Source organism: Alosa alosa, chromosome 17, assembly GCF_017589495.1.
Source record: "Alosa alosa isolate M-15738 ecotype Scorff River chromosome 17, AALO_Geno_1.1, whole genome shotgun sequence".
Lineage (NCBI taxonomy): Eukaryota > Metazoa > Chordata > Actinopteri > Clupeiformes > Clupeidae > Alosa > Alosa alosa.
This window is the reverse complement of record NC_063205.1, coordinates 3,349,376-3,371,048: the sequence shown is the minus strand read 5'-3', so window position 1 is coordinate 3,371,048 and position 21,673 is coordinate 3,349,376. Positions and strand designations below refer to the sequence as shown.

Below are 21,673 nucleotides of genomic sequence, written 5' to 3'. Positions count from 1 at the left end.
CACACCACACATGCACCACACACACACACCCACACACACACACACACCACACACACACACACACACCACACACACACACACACACACACACACACCACACACACAGCACACACACACATGCATGCATACACACACCTACACACATGCACCACACGCACACCTACACATGCATGCATACAGATACCTTCAAACATACACCACACACACACATGCACAAACTCACATTTATAGATCAATGCAGAAGCTTAAAAATATGTATATCGATGTAGTAACATATACTTGTGAATGTTTTATAATGTGGTTATACATATAGGAGTGCCATAACAGAGCCGCCAGCTGGAACAAAGGTGTTTAAAGACAGCTGGGACCTTGACTTGTATGTGGGAGAGCTCAACAATGCCATTGGTGATGACATTTTTAAACACAGAAGCTGGATCCCATTTTACTACAACTGGGCAGGCTTTAAAGACTACAACCTTGTCATTCGGGTAAGATCGTTTTACAAAGTTCACAGCTATCCTAAATACAGAGCCCCTTGTAACAGTCATTGTAGACACAGTACTCCTCCCAACACAATACTGTAACAGGGCTTAAAGTTCTCAGGCACTGTGTCTGATTTCAGGCATGTGCCAGGCTGTTTAAGACTTGAAAATGAATAATGCACATACCGGATTCAAAAATGTTTGGTAGCTTCAGGCATGAAAATTGTCCTTATTTTAAGCCCTATTTAATTATTCCTCCGAACACAATCACCCTAAAAACACAGAACCCCACTCCCGAGTGTTAACGTCTGTCGCTAGAGCATCTCTTAGGGTGTCGGGAGGAAGATTTACTAAACGTACATACTCCACAGATACTATACCTGTTGGCTATCGTTTGCAGTAGCCTGTAATCTGTTTGTATCTGGAATGGCAGGTGATTGAAACGGATGATGATTTTAACCCTGCTCCTGGGGGCTATGACTACTTGGTGGACTTTCTGGATTTGTCCTTCCCCTCCAAGCGCCCAAACAGGGAGCACTCTTACCTGGAGGTAAGTGGGACAATACCAAAACCACACATACCTGTCCAATCTGCAATCTGCAGTTCACAAGTTCATCTGGTTCATCTGAAACCGACGCACATGACAACAATTCCAACCAAAACAGTTTCTTGTCCAACTTTGGTTGCGGTATTGAGGAGAACTTCAGTCTGTGGGTAACAAGTTGGACTTCATTCCATAACTTGAACGTGACTTTGAATTAGGGCACACACATACACACACACACACATACACACACACACACACACACACACACTCACTCATGTCGGTACACAGAGATATGAAGAGGTTTTAACAGTCCTTACACACACACACACACTCTTCACTCACTCATGCGGGTACACAGACATAGACACCCCCATTTTTAACCAACCCCATGCTCCTCTTTAGCAGGAGTCTAACCCCATGCTCCTCTTTAGCAGGAGTCTAACCCCATGCTCCTCTTTAGCAGGAGTCTAACCCCATGCTTCTAACCCCATGCTCCTCTTTAGCAGGAGTCTAACCCAAGGGGGCAGGCGAATTCCCGGAAGTAGAAGAATCGACGTAGGTTGGAGGGACCACCTCTCTGCTAACTCCCATAGAAGCCCATTCATTCTAAGATTTTTTTGAAATACCATAACTTTATATAACATATATCCTGTGTCGATATTGTAGCTTCTGTGTAATCCACATAAACACTACAAAGGCAAAACAGACTCCACTACCTCGTCCGTAACGTTGGTTACCCGTAAGAAGAATGGTTAGCTTGTTCGGTTGGAGGGAAGCTAGCTCTGACGTAATCCCTCTTTCGCGCCGTAGGGAGATAACCGTATTGTTTGGATAAGAAGCTCAGTCCACCTTACTGTCTATGACGGTAACTCATAAGCAAAACCTAGCATACACGAATCGTTATGTTAAAAAGGTAAAGCATTACACAGAGGCAACCTAATAATCATAATAATTAAAAAAAAAGTAAACCTAATTTTTTTTAAAACGGCACTAATCATTTCAGAGGTTTTCGATGGATTGACCGTAGGTCGGGAAAGTGGAAAGAAGATTAGCTTCAAGGCTATAACTTTTTGTTTTGTTTTAGCATGACTGTTTTGAAGATGATCATGTATGGTAGCTTCAACATTAACACGACTTGGTGAGGATGATATTAATAATAATACATAAATAAATGTTTAACTTTGATGACTTTGAAGGCTAAAGAAGTGTGAGAAGAATTTCTGTGTATCTATCATATGAGTTACAAGATTCAGTTCGATGGCTAACGCCAATGGTTAAGTGTGAGTCTGCGCAGTACTGGGGGACCAACTGAAAAATCGCTTCTATTTGACTCAGTGCCCTCCCATTGAAAACGACGGAGTCTGTTCGTCCATTTCTTTTACTGTCTATGGTCTAACCCCATGCTCCTCTTTAGCAGGAGCCTAACCCCATGCTCCTCTTTAGCTGGAGTCTAACCCCATGCTCCTCTTTAGCAGGAGTCTAACCCCATGCTTATAACCCCATGCTTCTAACCCCATGCTCCTCTTTAGCAGGAGTCTAACCCCATGCTTCTAACCCCATGCTCCTCTTTAGCAGGAGTCTAACCCCATGCTCCTCTTTAGCAGAGGTAAGTGGGACGATACCGAAACCACACATACCTGTCCAATCTACAGTTCACAAGTTCATCTAGTTCATCTGAAACCGACGCACATGGCAATTCCAACCAAAACAGTGTCTTGACCAACTTGCGGAATTGAGGAAAACTTCAGTCTGTGGGTAACAAGTTGGACTTTTCCATAACTTGAACTTGACTCGAACTTTGAATGCGGGCACACACACACGCACTCTTCACTCACTCATGTCATTCCCTCTGGGCTCTGACAAGGTTTTGGGCATTTGTTTATACGTTTAATATTCACAATGGCAGCTATGTACACACCATTGTGGTTTTGTATTGTCTGATGACATAAGAGAGACAAAAATGCATTGATTGGGCCCTGACCAGGTTTGGCCAATTGATGTTCACAATGGCAGCTATGTAGCCTACCATATTTCAGTTATTTGCACAGATTTAGCTAAGTGAGTTGCATAGGCTTTTGGATGGATGCTTCTGTAATGCTTTGTGGTTTTGTATTGTTTGATGACATAAGAGAATTAAATGCACTGATTGAGCCCTGACCAGGTTTGGTCAATTGAAGCAAAGTCCTTTTAGGCAAGTCCCTCCACTCGGCGGCCATATTGCAACTTTTTTTTGGGCACTCATCGGGCATCCATTTCGTCAGAAATGCGAAAGGCTTCACGACACCAATCTTGCTCCAGCGGATCACAGATCACAACACGATCACAACACGATCACAACACGATTGCAACATGATTGGCACGATGTCTTCACAACACACCACATTATTGGCTCAGTGTACAGTGTCACAACACAGCACATGATTGGCTCAATGTATTCACATGGCGACGTTTTGCTGTGGAAAAAAGAAAAAGTTAAAATTCTGTTTCTGTTCGGAACGAACCAATTGGGAAAAAATTCTGGTTCAAAGCCCTGGTCCTTACACACACACACACACACACTCTTTCTCTCACTCCTAACCCCATGCTCCTCTTAAGCAGGAGCCCAACCCTATGCTCCTTTATTGCAGTAAGAGGGCTGAGGGTATTGATGCTCATTGGTTGTGGTGGCGCCGACATGGTTTCAGGTTTCATGGTCAGGCAGCTGTGTAGTCGCTAGTCTGCCTTCAGACCATCCCATAACCCTCTACTGTCATTTGGCTCAAGTTTGCTTTCCAGATCGTGCGTCTAGTCAGTTTTGGCCTTAATGACAGATCTCTCAAAGTCATATTTAGCCACCTTGTATAGAACTGTGTCCCCACTTTTATAGACATTATGTTTGTTTTTCCATATATGTTTTACCTCTCTGTTAAACCATGGCTTATTATTACTGTACAGTGCACAGTTGATATAGTCATTAACCACCTCAGCAAATTCTTTTTTTTTATATATATATATATATTTTTATTGAGCATCAATAACAATACAAAACATCCACAATGGGACAGCAAAATGACATAAAAACAATGCTCATAATTCCAATGTTTACCTTACCCCCACCCCGCCCACCCTTCTCCCATTTCTGTGGGCCCATCCCACAACCCCACCTGTCTCTGGGTATAACAAACATTTAAATAAAATAAAATAAAAAAAATAAATAAATAAAAAAAAAAAAACAATAAATAAATGACTAAATAACTGGAGCAATTAAATATCTATAAAAAATATGTATTTTAAATAATAAATAAATTAAAATAATAATATATAAATAAATAAATAAATAAATAAATGAAATAAATAGAAACAAAAGCGGGGTGTTAAGTTATGACAATAAAAGTTAGGAAAAACTCAGATATCTGACTCCTCAGGAACGATGTCTAAAGACTCTATGATGGATAGTAAGGGGTTCCAAATTCGATTAAAGCTCTTCAGGGAGCCCCTGAGAGAAAACCTCAGCCTTTCCAACTTCAGATTATATAAAACTTCCTTGATCCAACGATCATGGGATGGGGGCAGAGCTTGCTTCCAATTTAGAAGAATCAATCGCCTGGCCAGTTGGGTGCAGAAGGCCATGGAATGTCGTGCTTTAGCTGAGAGGGTATTATTAGGTGAGATACCAAAAAGGGCAGAGAGGGGGTGTGGATCTGCCACAAAATTATAGGCCATTTGAAGAGTATTAAATAATTTAGCCCAAAAAACTGTCAGCCTTGGGCATGACCAAAACATGTGCATGAGGTCGGCAGGGGACTGGTGGCATCTGTTGCAAGCGTCAACAACATTGGGGTAAATTTTAGACAATCTATGATTGGTGTAATAAATCCTGTGTATGAATTTACATTGAATCAGCCCATGTCGGGCACAAATGGAGGAGTTATGGACTAACTCAAGGATATTGCCCCACTGGTCATCATTTATATTAAGCCCAAGATCCTGTTCCCATGACTCCCTCGTCTGCTGGGGGAATATTGAATTGATGCAGTCCATAGCACCGCTAATATGTGAAATATTCCCTTTCTGATTGGGGTTTGTCATAAGAAGAGTGTCCAGTAATGTCTGTGGGGGGAGATTAGGGAAATCAGGATAATGTTTCTGAACAAAATGCCTAACTTGAAAAAAACGGAAAAGGTGCGATGATGGTAGCTTAAATTTAGCAGACAGATCAGTGAAAGACATGTAGGTCCCCTTATCATAGAGATCCTTAACAGATAATATGCCACTATCAGACCAAAGTTGAAAGGCAGAATCCATAGTGGATGGTTTAAAATTGTGATTGTGGAACACTGGAGCTAAGGTAGAGGAACCTTGTAGGCCAAAGTGCTTTCTGAATTGCAACCAAATTTTAAGCGACTGAGTGACCACTAAGCTAGTGCTGACATTAGTAACAGACACAGGAAGCGGGGAACACAAAAATGACCGCAATGACATCTGAGTTGAAGAAAATTCCATTTGGACCCAGGCAGGTTGCAAGATAGTCGATTCAACGGTCCAGAATAACATTTTTTGAATGTTAGCAGCCCAATAATAATGTAAAAAATTGGGGAGGGCAAGCTTTGGAAGCTGCAGTATCTTTTTCCGCACACGCACAGGTTTACCGGCCCATAGGAAGGTTGATATTGATTTGTCTAATTTGGCAAAATACTTTTTTGAAATAAGTACAGGGATATGTTGAAAAAGGTAGAGGAACCTTGGCAGGACAGTCATTTTAATGAGGTTCACCCTGCCAGCCAAGGACAATGGTAAACTAGACCATCTGCCAAAATCTTCCTCAACTCTCTTGAGCAAAGGAACAAAATTGTTGTTAAAAGTATCTGATAGAGACCTAGAAATGAAAACTCCCAAGTATTTAAATCCCTCATCCACCCATTTGAAAGGTGCTATATTATCTGGCAATCGCCCCGGTAAATTGTTAATTGCAAATAATTCACTCTTTCCTAAATTTAGTTTATAACCGGATAGTTGACCAAATTGTTTCAAAATGTTTAAAACTATTGGAAGAGAGGTAGTTGGATTTGATACGTAAAGAAGTAAATCATCCGCATACAGTGACAGTTTGTGTATTACTCCCTGGCGGGAAATGCCCTCAAATCTCTCCTCTGATCGTAACCAAATGGCCAGTGGCTCAATGGCCATGGCAAACAATAAAGGTGAAAGTGGACACCCTTGTCTTGTGCCACGGTGGAGCTGAAAAGGGGCTGAGACAATATTGTTTGTTTGTACAGATGCTACTGGAGATGAGTACAGCAACTTGACCCATGAAAGAAAACCTGGACCCAGGCCAAATCTTCCCATTACTTCAAAAAAGGAAGTCCCACCCACCCTATCAAAGCCTTTTCGGCATCCAGCGACACCACTACTTCAGGGGTGCTGGGGCCAGGCATATTAAGTAAATTTAAAAGTCTTCTGGTGTTGTGGAATGACTGCCTGCCCAACATGAAGCCAGTTTGGTCCGCCGAGATGAGTCCCGGCAGAACATTCTGGAGACGGAAAGCCAAGATCTTAGCAAGGATCTTGTAATCTACATTTAGCAATGATATGGGTCTATAACTACTACAGAGTGCAGGATCTTTATCTTTTTTTAGGAGAAGAGTAATTGTGGCATTAGTCAAAGTTGGTGGGAGTTGGCCAAGTGACAAAGCTTCGTTGTACATGTCGCTCAGAACTGTGGAAAGGAGAGGGGCAAATCCTTTATAAAATTCAACAGTGAATCCATCTGGGCCAGGTGATTTACCACTCTGTAAATTAGTGATTGCATTCATTATTTCAGCAGCTGAGATTGGTTTAGCCAAATCTTCCACCAGCTTCTGGTCTATTCTGGGAAACTCAATGGTGTTTAATGGTTTATTCATACTGTTTTGAGTAGGATGATCAGATGCATATAGATCAGAATAAAATGTGGTAAATGTTTCATTTATGAGTTTAGGGTCAGTATGGATGACTCCTAAAGGAGTCTTAAAACTCGGAATGAGCCTAGACGCAGCTGCAGCTCTGGCCTGTTGGGCCAGAAGCTTACCAGCCTTGTCCCCTGATTCAAAAAATCGTTGTCTAGATTTAAATAGTTGTGATTCCGCTTCCTGTGTAGTTAAAAGATTAAACTCTGTTTGAAGTTGTAGGCGTTTTTTATAAAGTAAGGGGTCTGGGCAGTTAGCATAGCTATCATCAATTTCCTGGAGCTTTTGTGACAGTTCTAATTGTCTGGACCTAGCCATTTTTCTAAGGTGAGATGTATAGGAAATAATATGACCTCTTAGGTACGCCTTAAATGTTTCCCACAAAGTTCGTCTTGACACCTCTGGTGAATCATTCATTTAAAAAAATAGTTCAATATTTGATCTTAAGGAGTCCACAAAAGCGTCATTTGATAGTAAATTTGAACTAAATCTCCATTGTTTAAAAGTGCGGTTGATATTTGGAAAACATATATCTAATGATGTTGGAGCATGGTCTGAAATAACTATACTATGATAATCACATGAGTTTACATTAGAAAGCAGCCTATTATCCAAGAGAAAAAAGTCTATTCGTGAGTATGAGTGGTGAACATGTGAAAAGAAAGAAAATGTTTTTTTATCTGGGAATTTACTCCTCCATGGGTCAGTCAGGTCCAGCTCCCCTGCCATAGAAGCTAAGAGCTTAGCAGAGTTGGTAAGAGAGTGTGGTCTAGCAGAGGATCTCTCTAAATCAGCATGTTGTACAAAATTGAAATCCCCCCCAATTATAAGGTGGTATGTTTCAACATTAGGAATAGAGGTAAAAAGCCTGGAGATGAATTGTTCGTCATCCCAGTTTGGTGCGTAGATACTAGCCAGGACAACCTGGGTATTGCACAACCTCCCTGAAACAATAACAAACCGACCACTTGAGTCAGCTATAGTGTTTTCTGGTTCAAATGGAATATTATTACGGATTAAAATAGCAGCACCCCTGGCTCTCACACTAAACTTTGAGTGATATAACTGACTGAATCTGCCCCTTTTAATGCGCTGAATCTCCCCACTGCGTAAATGTGTCTCCTGCAGAAACACTATGTCTCCCTTCAGATCCTGAAGATGTGACATAATCTTATTTACTTTAGTATTGTTATTTGCCCCCTTAACATTCCAAGATATGAAACGAATATTGTTCACTGATATGTTCTTATTTTCCATACACAAAGAAAAGAATCATCTTGTGATTGCAGAATGCAATATCTGAGTATTGACCCCAAAGAAAGAAAACAAGAAAGGAGAAGGAAAAAAAAACACAAAAGAGAGACAAACCCCCCGCCCCCCATACACACACACGCGACCACGCATGTCCCCTCCCCCGCCCCCATACACACACACACGCGACCACGATGTCCCCTCCCCCGCCCCCATACACACACACACGCGACCACGCATGTCCCCTCCCCCTTCCCCCATACACACACACGCGACCATGTCCCCCCTCCCCATCACCCCCATACACACACACGCGACCACGCGTATGTCCCCTCCCCGCCCCCATACACACACACACGCGACCACGCATGTCCCCCTCCCCCCCCCCATACACACACACGCGACCACGCATGTCCCCCTCCCCCCGCCCCCCATACACACACACGCGACCACGCATGTCCCCCCCCCGCCCCATACACACACACACACATGCGTGCGCATGTCCCTCCCCATCACCCACCCTCGAAAAACCCACATGCAACACAGCATCTGATGCACCCTTTGCACAACAGTGCCATGTTGCTGCCATACGCAAAATTCTCCCGGGTCAGTCTTTCCTCCCGCTATATTCCCCGCCCCGCCACACAATAACGTTATAAAAATAGACTCAACTTTACACAGGTGCACCACTGAACGGTGGTGTCTGCTGTACTGCGCCAACAGGTCGCACATTGGTAATGTAAATACAGTAAGGGCCAGCTAAAAAACGTGTAGGCCTATCTCACAGGAACACAAACCAGAACATTATGTTGTAGGCCTATCCCTAATTCTATACACTTTGAACCTGCCAAAACCCTTCATAGCCTGGGCTGACGGTTAACAACATTGTACCCCAAATGAGCACGTTAGCTGCATTACTTTAAAATAAAAGGGTTAAGTGAAAAGCAAACATTAACATTCACTAACAATAACAGTTATAGTGACAAACGCCAAACAAATGCCTTATGTAAATACACCCGTTAGAATAACTATTGCAATTCAGTCAAATCAACAGGAAAGTTGCATGTTCAGTTATCTGCTACCGTTAACCTACAGCCAATTTTGTCCATGTCAGGTGGAAAAACATTATATCAGCCTAGATAACGCTAAATACCGTAACCTGGACAAATAGTTGGAGCTTGACTTGGATCAATCATCTTCCATCGGAGGGCTTGGCTTCTGATATGTAGCCAAAAACTGCTGGGCTTCTTGCACCGATGAAAAACGCCGTCTATGTCCATCATCTGCCACGATAAACAGCCGCGCTGGATAGAGCAGTGAAGGCTTAAGATTGCGAATGTACAACTGGTGCATGACCTCCTTGTACTCTGCACGTTGCTCCATTACTTCAGGACAGTAGTCATCGTAAATGTATATCGGCTTATCTCTATATTTTAGTTCCCCTCGCTTCTTGCGGGCAGCCCGTATGACCAAGTCCTTAGTCTGGAATTTATGGAAACAGATAACCACGGCTCTAGGTTTTTGCCCCTCAGCTGGTTTGGGTTTGAGTGCTCGGTGAGCTCTGTCAAGCTCTGGAGGGGAGGAAAGCACGTCTTCTCCCAGCACATCCATCAGAAAAGTAGAGAAGAACGATGTGGGTCGTGTGCCCTCGACTGCTTCAGGCACTCCAATAAGACGCACATTGCACCGTCTACTTCTTCCCTCTATATCGGTGATCTTAGCTTTCAGCTTGGCGTTATCTTCAGTCATGGTGGTTATCGTTGCCTCCAAGGACTGGAGCTGGTTCAACCCAGACTCCAGATCAGAGATGCGTTGTTCATGGTTGGTCACCGTCGTCTGCAATCTGTCTAACTTGGAGTCAATGACAGCAAGTTTATGTTCAAATCTGACGGCTAGTGAGTCAGGTTTGGTCAACAGGTCCGCCCGCAACTCAGCTAGCATGTTAGCTAGAGTAGCATTATCAATGTCGGAACTGCTAGCTAAAGTTGTCTGCTGTTCAGACTTTTTCGAAGATTTGCCAGGTTTAGATGACATACTGGTCGGCAGAACTTGTTCAAGCAAAGTGAGGTGCCTTATTTTCGCAAAGTTGAGTTAAATTACATGAATAAATGGTCAAAATCTAAAATGTGTGGCGGGAGCCCGGAAAACACCACTACTCCATTCCGCACACCAACTGGAAGTCCTCAGCAAATTCTTTAAAAACAAACTAGTCTGTATTATCAAAACAGTCCTTGAGTGCAGTTTTTAGTTTCTGAAGACAGACGGGGATTAGAAGGACAGTGTTATGGTCTGACTGCCCTAGGAGAGCCTAGGCTACTGCATGAAAGGCATCAGCAATGGTACAATAACATTGATCCAATACTTTATCATACCTGGTGGGCACCTGAGTCTGCTGTGTAAACCTGGGCAGAGACCGCTTCAAGTAGATGTGGTTAAAGTCCCCTAGAACCAACACCTAGCTTTTGGATAAGAGTTTTCAATGTTCGTGATGTGAGCAGAAAGTTGCTGGGCTGCTTCAGACTCGGTAGCTTGAGGAGGTATATAAACAGCGACCAGAGATGAGAGATATATGAGATAACTCACCCGATAAGCTTTCAATATCCTTCTGAGATGTTTTCATACATCCTGAATGAAGAAAGACCCCCCCAAGGATCTCCAAACATTTCCTCCATTTTTGGGACAAAATCGTTTTGATTATGGCTGATTCAAAATAGTTTGCCTAGATTTTTAGAAGAGCAGATCTTCAAGTGGACATCTGTATTCTCAATATGGGCTTCGGACAGTCAAGCCATATGAGCTTTTTCTGGTTTGGTTGAAAGTTGTGAAAAACAGGAATATGATTGGCATGAATGCTCTGTATATTCTTATAAAACAGCATTTTCTGAACAATACAACCACATTTCTTTACAGATTTAGCTATTATTATTTACTTATGTTTGACACTCACGACCTCAAAAAGACCATGTCACGTCAACCACCAATTTACACACCTCCAAATAGAGTTTACACAACGTTAAAATTGGCTAGATTTTGTATCCTACTGTTTTACCAGCACAAGCATAGTAAACGGCATAATCCACATTTGGTATGTAGCCAGTCTGTGAACCCCAATTTGGTTGTGGGATTGTGGAAAAGTTCAGTCTGTGGGTAAGTAGTTGGACTTCATTCCATTTCTGGCGTTCATTTTATCACTTCACTTCAGGAACGTTTTAATTACTCTACAGTCCCTTATTTGCCCAGTAAAGTATAGTATACTAGTGGGATTATTGGGTACAAATTACCACATGTAACAGTAAAGTATAGTATACGAGTGGAATTATTGGGTGCTAATTACCACATGTAACAGTAAAGTATAGTATACTATTGGGATTATTGGGTACTAATTACCACATGTAACAGTAAAGTATAGTATACTATTGGGATTATTGGGTACTAATTACCACAGGTAACAGTAAAGTATAGTATACTAGTGGGATTATTGGGTGCTAATTACCACAGGTAACAGTATAGTATAGTATAGTATAGTATAGTATAGTATAGTATAGTATACTATTGGGATTATTGGGTAATAATTACCACAGGTAACAGTATAGTATACTATTGGCATCTGCAAATCTGACTCTGATTCATCTGCACCAAAAAGGCATGAGAGGCAGCGGCCCTAACACACACACACACACACACACACACACACACATAGCCAAAGCAGTGTGTGAGGCGCTCTTTTCAGGGACGGGTGAATTCATACATCACTCACCTGTCTACTCAGATTCCTGATACGCTGTAGTGGAGGCGAAATTCACGATAAGTGTTGATGTGTCTCCTATGTGGGAAACATACACACACCACACATTGCCTGGTAGAGTTCTCAACGGGTCGGGTCGACCCGACAAACCCGACGGGACCCGTAGGTTCGGGCCAGGTTCGGGTCGAAAATATAAGCAAATAGTCTCGGGTCGGGTCGGACCTCGGACTTAATCTTTTCTGCTCAGTGAAAAAAAAATAACATTTAGCCTATTAATCATCGCAGCTGTTCACCGTAAAGAAAGTCTGCTGCTGCGTGCAACGTGCATCATGGATAGGGGCAGGGGCAGACCTGCCGCTGCGTGCAGCCTTTAGCCTGGAGAAGAAGATGGAGTTGTGTGCAGCCTTTAGCCTGGAGAAGAAGATGGAGTTGTGTGCAGCCTTTAGCCTGGAGAAGAAGATGGAGTTGTGTGCAGCCTTTAGCCTGGAGAAGAAGATAGAGTTGTGTGCACGCCTTTAGCCTGGAGAAGAAGATGGAGTTGTGTGCACGCCTTTAGCCTGGAGAAGAGGATGGAGTTGTGTGCACGCCTTTAGCCTGGAGAAGAAGATGGAGTTGTGTGCAGCCTTTAGCCTGGAGAAGAGGATGGAGTTGTGTGCACGCCTTTAGAAGAAGAAGATGGAGTTGTGTGCAGCCTTTAGCCTGGAGAAGAAGATGGAGTTGTGTGCACGCCTTTAGCCTGGAGAAGAAGATGGAGATGTGTGCACGCCTTTAGCCTGGAGAAGAAGATGGAGTTGTGTGCAGCCTTTAGCCTGGAGAAGAAGATGGAGTTGTTGGAAAGTAAACTTGCCGCAGGTGAATTCACCGTCGCTACTACAGGAGGGGAAATCAGAGGTCTGGAAAGTGTTTGGAGTGGTGCTGGATTCTGATGGAAATTCTACAGGTTATGTGCAATGCTCAAAATGCAAGGTGCTGATGAAATATGTGACCCTGCAAGGCAAAACCAGTCGCTTTGGTAAAATTTACAAAATGAAGTTATTGTGCTCACATGAACGGCCATAAACTAAGCTTTCCAACGATATGTATATCAAGGGTATTGCAAAAAGTATCGCTAAGATAACCGCATCCAAAGTTGGCATGGTACTTCTGTCACGATATACCAAAAGAGGAGAAAATCACCATTTAAGTAAATTGTCACGCTAATGTGTTGAATCTTATTTACTGTTTTACGTCGGGCCGCGGGCTGGGTTCGGGCAGATAATTCATGTTGATGTGTCAGGTTACATCGGGTCCGGGCTTTAAAAGCCACGGGCCGGGCCGGGTCGGGTCGGGTTGTAATTCTCAGGCCCGTTGAGAACTCTATTGCCTGGTTGAAAACATTTACTGACTTGGGATGACATCACCATGTTATCTGTGGAAAAAATCTGCCTATCAGATTTTCTGTTGGTTTTTCTCAGAAATGTCAACACCCAAGAACTACTGTACTGTAAATAAGTGTGTGTGTGTGTGTGTGTGTGTGTTATGACAGAAATGTCATCCCATTCAATGGCAGTTCATACGATTAGACAAAGTTAAATGACTACCGCAAAAGATTAGAGACAAACAACAAAGTTTTGTATTGGTCTTGATCAGAGGTGTCCAAACTTTTTTTAGTGAGGGCCAAATACAGAAAAATAAACAAAGGGCCGGGCAACACACTAGAGGTGACATACTGACACATGACGACTGTGTTGTTACGACCTGGCTCGTTACTCCAGGTCTCGACATAAAAAGGAACAAAAACAAACAGTTTAGGTTTTCAATAAAGAACTGTTTATTATAAAAGTAAAGTGTCTAGGGCTGGTGGTATGAATTAAATACAATGCCAGTTGTGTGTGTTTGCAAAGAGTCAGGTTAATAACTGGAACTACAAGCCCAACCCTGCCCGTGGACTGGCACGACAGTGGAACTACAAGCCCAACCCTGCCCGTGGACTGGCACGACAGGCCTGCACGTGGCACAGGGGGTCGTAACAGTGTGTATTTATAACTCACCAGAGAACATTGCACTCAGTGGGAGCAGTGATGCTGTCCTTTGGATTGAAGGTTGGCTGACATGTCAGGAGAAAGTTTGGTGGTTGAGACACAAAGGACTTCACAGAGATGGCTATCAGTCATTCTGGTTCTCAGTCTGCTTTTGTTCTGATTTAACAGAGAAAATGTTTGTTCACATATGTATGTTGAGCCGAACAGGCTCATCATTCTTTTTGCGTTGGCGTCTCATCAGAGGAAACTTGGCACTATCCAAACTCTGATAGAAGTCAGGGAGGGAGAGAAGCTGATGTTGACTCTTCAGTGAATCATCACATTGCATTTCAATCAGTTCTAACAGCAGACTCTCTTCCACTTCTTCTGCAACCACCAGGAAGGGGGTCGAAAACAGCTTGATTTGTTTTTCAATGACAGAATTCAACCAGCGTTTTCCAAGATTTTTCTGTCACGAGAGATGCCATCACAGACACATATTTCTCCTTTTTAGCAGAAATGTCGGCCTTTTGAAAAGCAGACTTGATTTCAGACAGAGCAGGGAAGTGTGCAGCATTAAAGCTTCATAGTTGTGTCTGAAACAGACGGAGCTTTACACAGAAGGCTTTCATGTGCGCATACAGGTGTGGCACCCAAGGGCGTAGGTTTGGTCTCAGCTTTGGTGGGGACACATCCACAACTCCTGTTGTCACGAAACTAACATTATTGTTTCAATACAAGTGAAGTGAAGCAAGTGAAGAATCTCGCAAGTGAAGAATCTCGATTTCGATACTATTGCGATTTTTAAAAATTTGATTTGGTTTGTGTGATTTGTGAGATCATTTACATCAGTGGCAATCATAGAATTTGATTGACCCTACACACACACACACACAGAAAGTGATGGTTGTAGGCTAGGTTTCTTTTTCATATTTTGGAATTCATATAAACTATAAATTTATATTGATAATTATTCATAGTACTTTATGATCTGCATGATTACTAATAGCTAAACATATTTAGTAATTTGATTAGGCTACATCATATCGATATTTAAATGATTAGGCTACACTTGTCTATATCATCACATTTGGTGTGTAAATCTAATTTAGTGCCTGCCACTTTAAGAGGAACGTGAATGCTGAAAAATAGTTTCGCAAGTGCAAGGATAATGTGGATTCAATGTTTGCTATGTCATTAGATAAAATAAATGTAAAAAAAAAAAAAACTAGTCAAAGAAAATCTTTCTGGGATGAGATCATAGAAGAGATAAGTGTCTCGCAATGTTAATTTCTATGAGTATGGAAATGCACCAGTTTATCTTTTATTTCTTTGCATTGTGCAGGCTACATTCACAAATACATTAGCCTACATAAACAGAATATTCACCCCTTGCAAGTGACGTCACGTTTTGTTCGCGCCACAGCAAAATAGCCTAGTGGACGGCAAGAACACGAATCAAATCAATGGGTTGTAATGGGACATATCGCACAGCTAGGAGATTATAGTGAGATTTAACCGTAGTAATGCCCTTCCACGACTGTTGGCTTATTGTTTGGAATACAACAACATCCCATGTTCTTGCATAGATATATTTTGGTTTGTTTTCTTTGTGTTTCGGGAGTATTTCAACCACAATTGCATGCTTATCTCCTCAGTGTATGAAGCACAGCAGCGGTTGCTATAGCAACCATAGACTCTGAACAGGACGGCAGATAGCACTTAGGCAAAGTCTTTGGCAAGATCTGAATGTAAACAGATAATACCGTTCAAGTTTTTTTTAATTTCCTATTTCTTTCAATTCTTTAACTTAAGACATGTAAGAAGTAAGTTTATTCGCTGGGCAACGTACAAACTGACGAGTTACATTAGCCCTAGCACTATGAGCTACGATAAACGTTAGCTAGAATAGCTAGCTTCTAAGTGTGGCAGCTAGTTATTATTTCATGTTCTGATATGACATTCTTAACGTTTTGACTATGTTACAACTGATAAAAGCAAGACAAATAAAGTAACCAAATCGCTTTGCAATATTTTAGTCCAGAAATACTTATGGGTGTTCATTTACCATAATGTTAATTACAGTAGCCTAACGTAACGTTATCTCCCCTTGCTGTTACCACCAGTTTTAATAACTTTACATTTGCGATCATGACCCATTTCATCTAACAACACCACTGGCATCTTCTTTGACTATCAGACCCCAAACAGCAATACATTGAACTACAAAGATGTTATAGTAATGGAGTTCAGTTTATCATAATCTTTATGACATAATGTAATTTGCCGTCCGTCTCCCATCTTTTTGCCGTCCAGCATGGAGCCGTCACGTGACTTAAGTCACGTGTCTGCAAGGGGTGAATAGGAACAGGAAAATGTCTGTGACAATATCCTGGGTAATATCCTAACAGCTAGTGCTATTTTACACAGTAAAATCCGCATTTGAAAGCCTGATCACCAGTTGCCAGTTTGTATGGCTAACTATTTTGCCTAGACTGCAATGAAAAAAAGCTTCGTATTTTTTTGGGTGGCAAAGCTGATCTACAAACCACAAAAGGGGCAAACATGTACATGCTGAAGGGCAAAGGGAATATCACAATGTTTTACTCTGGCCTTTTTTGGGATAGGCTATGTATTGGCAGACAGCCCTAACTTACCGTTGTCGTTGACACACCCATAGACACACCCGCTCGCGGTGCAAGTACAGTAGCCTGCTTTGACACTCTCCGTGCGTGTAGGCCTGTAGCGTGCATGTCAGATAACACTTCCCCCTCCCCCTCTGTTTTTCAACAAATCATATGACGACGTTTCTTGTACTGTTGTGCTGGCTGTCGGAATGATCAGCTGCACAAATAAGTTCGCTAAAATATTGGTGGGGACAATTTTGTCATCTTAAAATATTGATTAGGACTAGTCCTTAGCGTCCCACCCTAAATCTACGCCCATGGTGGCACCAGCTGTTCTTTGCCTTGTCTTGTTTAGTGTTTTCAGATGATGAGTAAAAATGCCAGGTCTGCCAGCCACAGAGGGTCACTCTGTTCATGCAAATCAGACAGACACACTTTCTGTTGATTTTCCTTTTAAAAAATATTAATTTTCCCACTTTGTTTGAAATCTTCTACACTCACATTTCTTGGGTGCTGCCATTTCCGGTGACTCGCTTTAAAAGTTTTTCTTTGTTTAATTTTGTTTAGTAGCTGTAACGGTTGAGAAGCACTGTTTCCATGGCTGGCTCCATCTAGTGTTGAAACTGAGAAGTGCAACAGAGTTGAGCTGAAGCTTCTTGTGTGGGCCATATTTAAAAACTAAAAACTGGACCGCGGCCGTAGTTTGGACACCCCTGGTCTAGATGAAAAGGCATTAAATGTCGCATCAAATTCAAGGCTCTAACGCTTGCCTACAAAGTAGTCTCCGGCTCTGCTCCCACCTACTTGAATGCCCTCATACAGACATATGCTACCTCCAGACCGTTGAGCTCCTCAGACCAACGACGTTTAGCTCTACCTCCAGTATGCTCAGGCCAATCCAAACTTTTCTCATCTGTTGTTCCTCGTTGGTGGAACACACTGCCAGTTCCTACAAGGGCAGGGACATCCCTTTCCATTTTCAAAAAACTCCTGAAGACCCAGCTCTTTAGAGAACATCTCCTCTCATAGCACCACTTACAGTCTTGTCTAGCACTTACCACCCGTATTGAACTGACACTAAACTGTTTAAAAACAGCACTCACTGATGCACTTATTCTTACTGTACTCTACCGTTTTTAAATTGTCCTAAAATTGTTGAGAGAATTAATTTAAAACTTAAACTGTTCCCCATGTCGTTAGTCGCTTTGGTTAAAAATGTGTCAGCTAAATGGAATGGAATGTAATGGAATGGAATGTAAATGACTACCGCAAAAGATTAGAGACAAACAACAAAGGCTTGTTTTAGTCTAGGCTATTGTATGTCCTCAAGCATGTGACCAGAGATAAACACAATACGTCTTGTATTTGGAAGTGACCTGCAAAGTCTTGAGCTGTTTTGTTTTTGTTTTGTGACCTGCAAAATTTTGAGATGTTTAGTTTATTGTTTTTTTGTTTTGTGACCTGTAAAAGTATGCAAGCCATGTAGACCTGTCACCTTATAGTATTTGGATCTTGTTTTCCTTACGGTTGCTTGCTTTTCGGATAAAAAAAAAAGCATTTCAATGTGTCTGTGTGTGTGTGTGTGGGTGTGTTGGGTGTGTGTGTGTGTGTGTGTGTGTGTGTGGTGTGTGGGGTGTGTGTCTGTGTGTGTGTGTGTGTGTGTGTGTTGTGTTGGGTGTGTGTGTGTGTGTGTGTCTGTGTGTGTGTGTGTGTGGTGTGTGTCTGTGTGTGTGTGTGTGTATGTGTGTTGTGTTGGGTGTGTAAGATGAAGAACAGGGTGGGAGTGATGAGGCACGTGGTGAAGAATGGTCTGTTGTGGGATGATCTGTACATCGGCTTCCAGAACCGACTCGGCAGAGATCCCGATGTTTATCACCACAGGTGAGACATGGGAATACACACACACACACATAAATACACACACACACAATAAGCCCCCTACATAGTCGCCATTCCCGACCTGTAGCGTGACAATGTGACGTCACAGGAGCGCACGGAAACATTTATACTTGTATACCGACTTTACACAGTAGAAGAAGCAGTCAGTAACATTGGCGTCAGTAGCATTGGCAGTAAAAGCTAGCCTCTGTATTGATAGGCTACTTCAAACTTTGGTTACTGCTATTCACACTAACATCATTACCATCAAGGTGTATGCAGATAGATGATAGATAGATAGATACTTTATTCATCCCCAGGGATATTTTAATAATTTAAACATTTTAGCTTAGTGGAAAGAGATTTTGTTCAGGTCGTAGCAGATCTTTGATTTTTGGTTGAAAATAAATCTTTTATGTTCTTTCCTCGTAATTCCACGTGTTGCGACTCTCGCTGGTAACTGTGTTAACTTATCCAGCAAACTATTAAAGACAAAACAGACCTCCGAACTGCAACTCTCGCTTGCCCTTGAACTAGTCCATCTTCTGGTTTCCACTTTGTCGTGCTCAGCTGAAAAAAATAGAGTGGTGCGGGACCGTGCGCGACCTGGCCAAAATCCTGGCGCACCAGCGAGATCTACGTCATTTTGACCTCACATTGTCACGCTACCGGTCGGGAATGTCAAGTATGTAATAAGTATAAGTATATAAGTATATATACTCTTTTGATCCCGTGAGGGAAATTTGGTCTCTGCATTTATTCCAATCCGTGAATTAGTGAAACACACTCGGCACACAGTGAACACACAGTGAGGTGAAGCACACACTAATCCCGGCGCAGTGAGCTGCCTGCATCAACAGCGGCGCTCGGAGAGCAGTGAGGGGTTAGGTGCCTTGCTCAAGGGCACTTCAGCCGTTCCTACTGGTCGGGGTTCGAACCAGCAACCCTCCGGTTACAAGTCCTAAGCGCTAACCAGTAGGCCACCACTGCCCCAAAATTAACGTGTGACCGGGTGACAGTGGAGACCACGGCATCATGCCGGATTCGAACTGGCAATGCTGGCACAATTCTTCATGTGCTTCGCACAGCGACGTCTTCTCCATAGTGCTACGGAGGCGCTATAAGGAACCAAGATAAGGACTCTGGGCCCATTTCCAGTAGAGAAGAGCTTGTGTAGGACTTTGCCATTTGTATGAGCTTGTTGCATTTCTTATTATTCCCATTCATTGGGAGTATTTTGATGGCTCAGCTGTTTCGAACCGGCAACCCTCTGCTTACTACGCTTAATACACTTTAGGCAGACATACACACACATACACTCAGGCAGACATACAGTACACACACTATCACACACACACACAAAACAAGGTATCGGCACTTACACGCACACACACATATATACTGTATACACACACACACACACACACACACATACATAAATTATTTACACACACATAAGCACACAGACACATTGTGAAATTCTATTCCAATGAAATTATGTGATATTTTGTGTGTTGGGTGTCATTCCATCTTCTGTAGATTTTGGAACCACTTCCAGGCATGCCTGCCTACCTCCAGTCCTGATTGGGCCTCCTTCCTTCAACAGCCACTGGATGCAAACGATCCTTAGGGTTCCATGTGTGTGATGTCATGACAACCTCTGGGATTGCTTCCTGACAACCCCCAACAGAGTTCGAGCAGAGTAGACACATAAGTTCAAATCACAAAGGAAGAAACATCAGCCACCTCAAAGGCTCAGAGCCTCATCATTCTATTCGGTTGTTAAGGCGAGACACTACAGGTGAATAGGGTAAAACATTTAACTAGCAGATATCACTATGAAACTTCCCCAGTTGATTACTTACATTAATATAAGAAAGAAATGTATTACAAGTTTTCTGTATTTAATGTTTAAATGTGCAAAATAGGCATTATCTAATTAAATGTGCACTAATTTGCATACATTTTAAATCACAAAATCTGAGCTTTGGATAGAGCCAGGTTCAAAATGATTATTTCATAGCGTTCACATATTAGTTCACATATTTAATTCTGGGTAATACTAAAGTGCATGTGCACGCAGTCACTGTATTGTGTAATTCTATTCCATTCTAATCAATCTATCATTAGCACCTATGTTACCTCTACAGACCGTAGTCTCGTTCTTAATCTTCTAATGTATCTCAAATATGATGACGGGCAATGCACATAGGTCTGTGTATCATTCGTTCATTTGATATTCAATTGAAAAAAAACGAAAAAAATAATAGTTCATTGTTTATGAATGTCATACCAACAAATAACGCATTGTTTTTCAGACTTTTGATTTCATGGTCAGATCAAAAGTAGAACGTTTAAAAAATGGCCTCAGGACCAAAACTGATTTTGATATTTATTTTTTCCAATTGCTGTGACCCGGAAATTATTTATTGACTTCCATTGCCAGCTGCTGCTTCGGTTTTGCAGTGTTAAATCAGACTAGGCCTACCAGTCCGATTATAACTTTACCACACACAATTTAACCTAAAGACCTATATTTAAATGACCACTCGGACAGAGCAACAGAATCTCTTTTTTTCCCCTCAGTCGACAGTCCAAACAAATAGGTTTTTCTACTTGTAGGCCTGTGCTCGATTCAGTATAGCGTAGCTAGAAATGTTCAAATGGGTGAGCACAGAAAAAACCGGCTGGGCAAAGCCAATTTGATTGAACATAAGAGAGGCCTAGATTAGATACACCATAGGCCTACAAACATTAATCAGCATGTTAAATTTATGACATAGTGGAATTTATTGAACGCATTTGATCACAGCTGACAAATTAGGCAGAAACATTTTAAACTGGAGCAAAACAATGCATGAATGTAGCTTCGGCGAGTCACATGAAACACAATTGAGACAATAGATTGACCATATTGTACAACTGCAAAGCCTTATCATAAGCATGAAAAGATGAACTTATTGAACAAAAATGACAAATTACACAGTCAGCTAAACATTTTCAGCTTGTGCAAAACTGCATGAACCCAGCATCGGTGCGTCGCATAACTTAAAACACAAATTGAAGCAACAGCTTGACCATTGGACAATCCTACTGCAAAGCCTTTCTTTCCATAGGCATGTAACATTTATGACATAAAAGTGGAATATGAACGCATTTTATCACACCTGACAATTAAACGCAGCTGCTGCCTGTTCGCTATTTGACTGATTCTTGAGC

General features: G+C 42.0%; 1 protein-coding gene across 4 annotated transcripts in view; it reads left to right on the top strand.

The window, feature by feature from the left end:
- cmah (cytidine monophospho-N-acetylneuraminic acid hydroxylase) overlaps positions 1–20,332 on the top strand; it is a 96,250-nt gene extending 75,918 nt beyond the window's left edge. For all 4 annotated transcript variants that reach the window (XM_048267670.1, XM_048267667.1, XM_048267669.1 and 1 more), the window contains 4 exons: positions 314–488; positions 916–1,032; positions 18,342–18,457; positions 19,994–20,332. In XM_048267670.1, coding sequence (XP_048123627.1) covers positions 314–488; positions 916–1,032; positions 18,342–18,457; positions 19,994–20,084 — 499 coding nt within the window. In that variant the 3' untranslated portion in view covers positions 20,085–20,332. The remainder of the gene's footprint in view (positions 1–313; positions 489–915; positions 1,033–18,341; positions 18,458–19,993) is intronic.
- Positions 20,333–21,673: the final 1,341 nt, after the last annotated feature.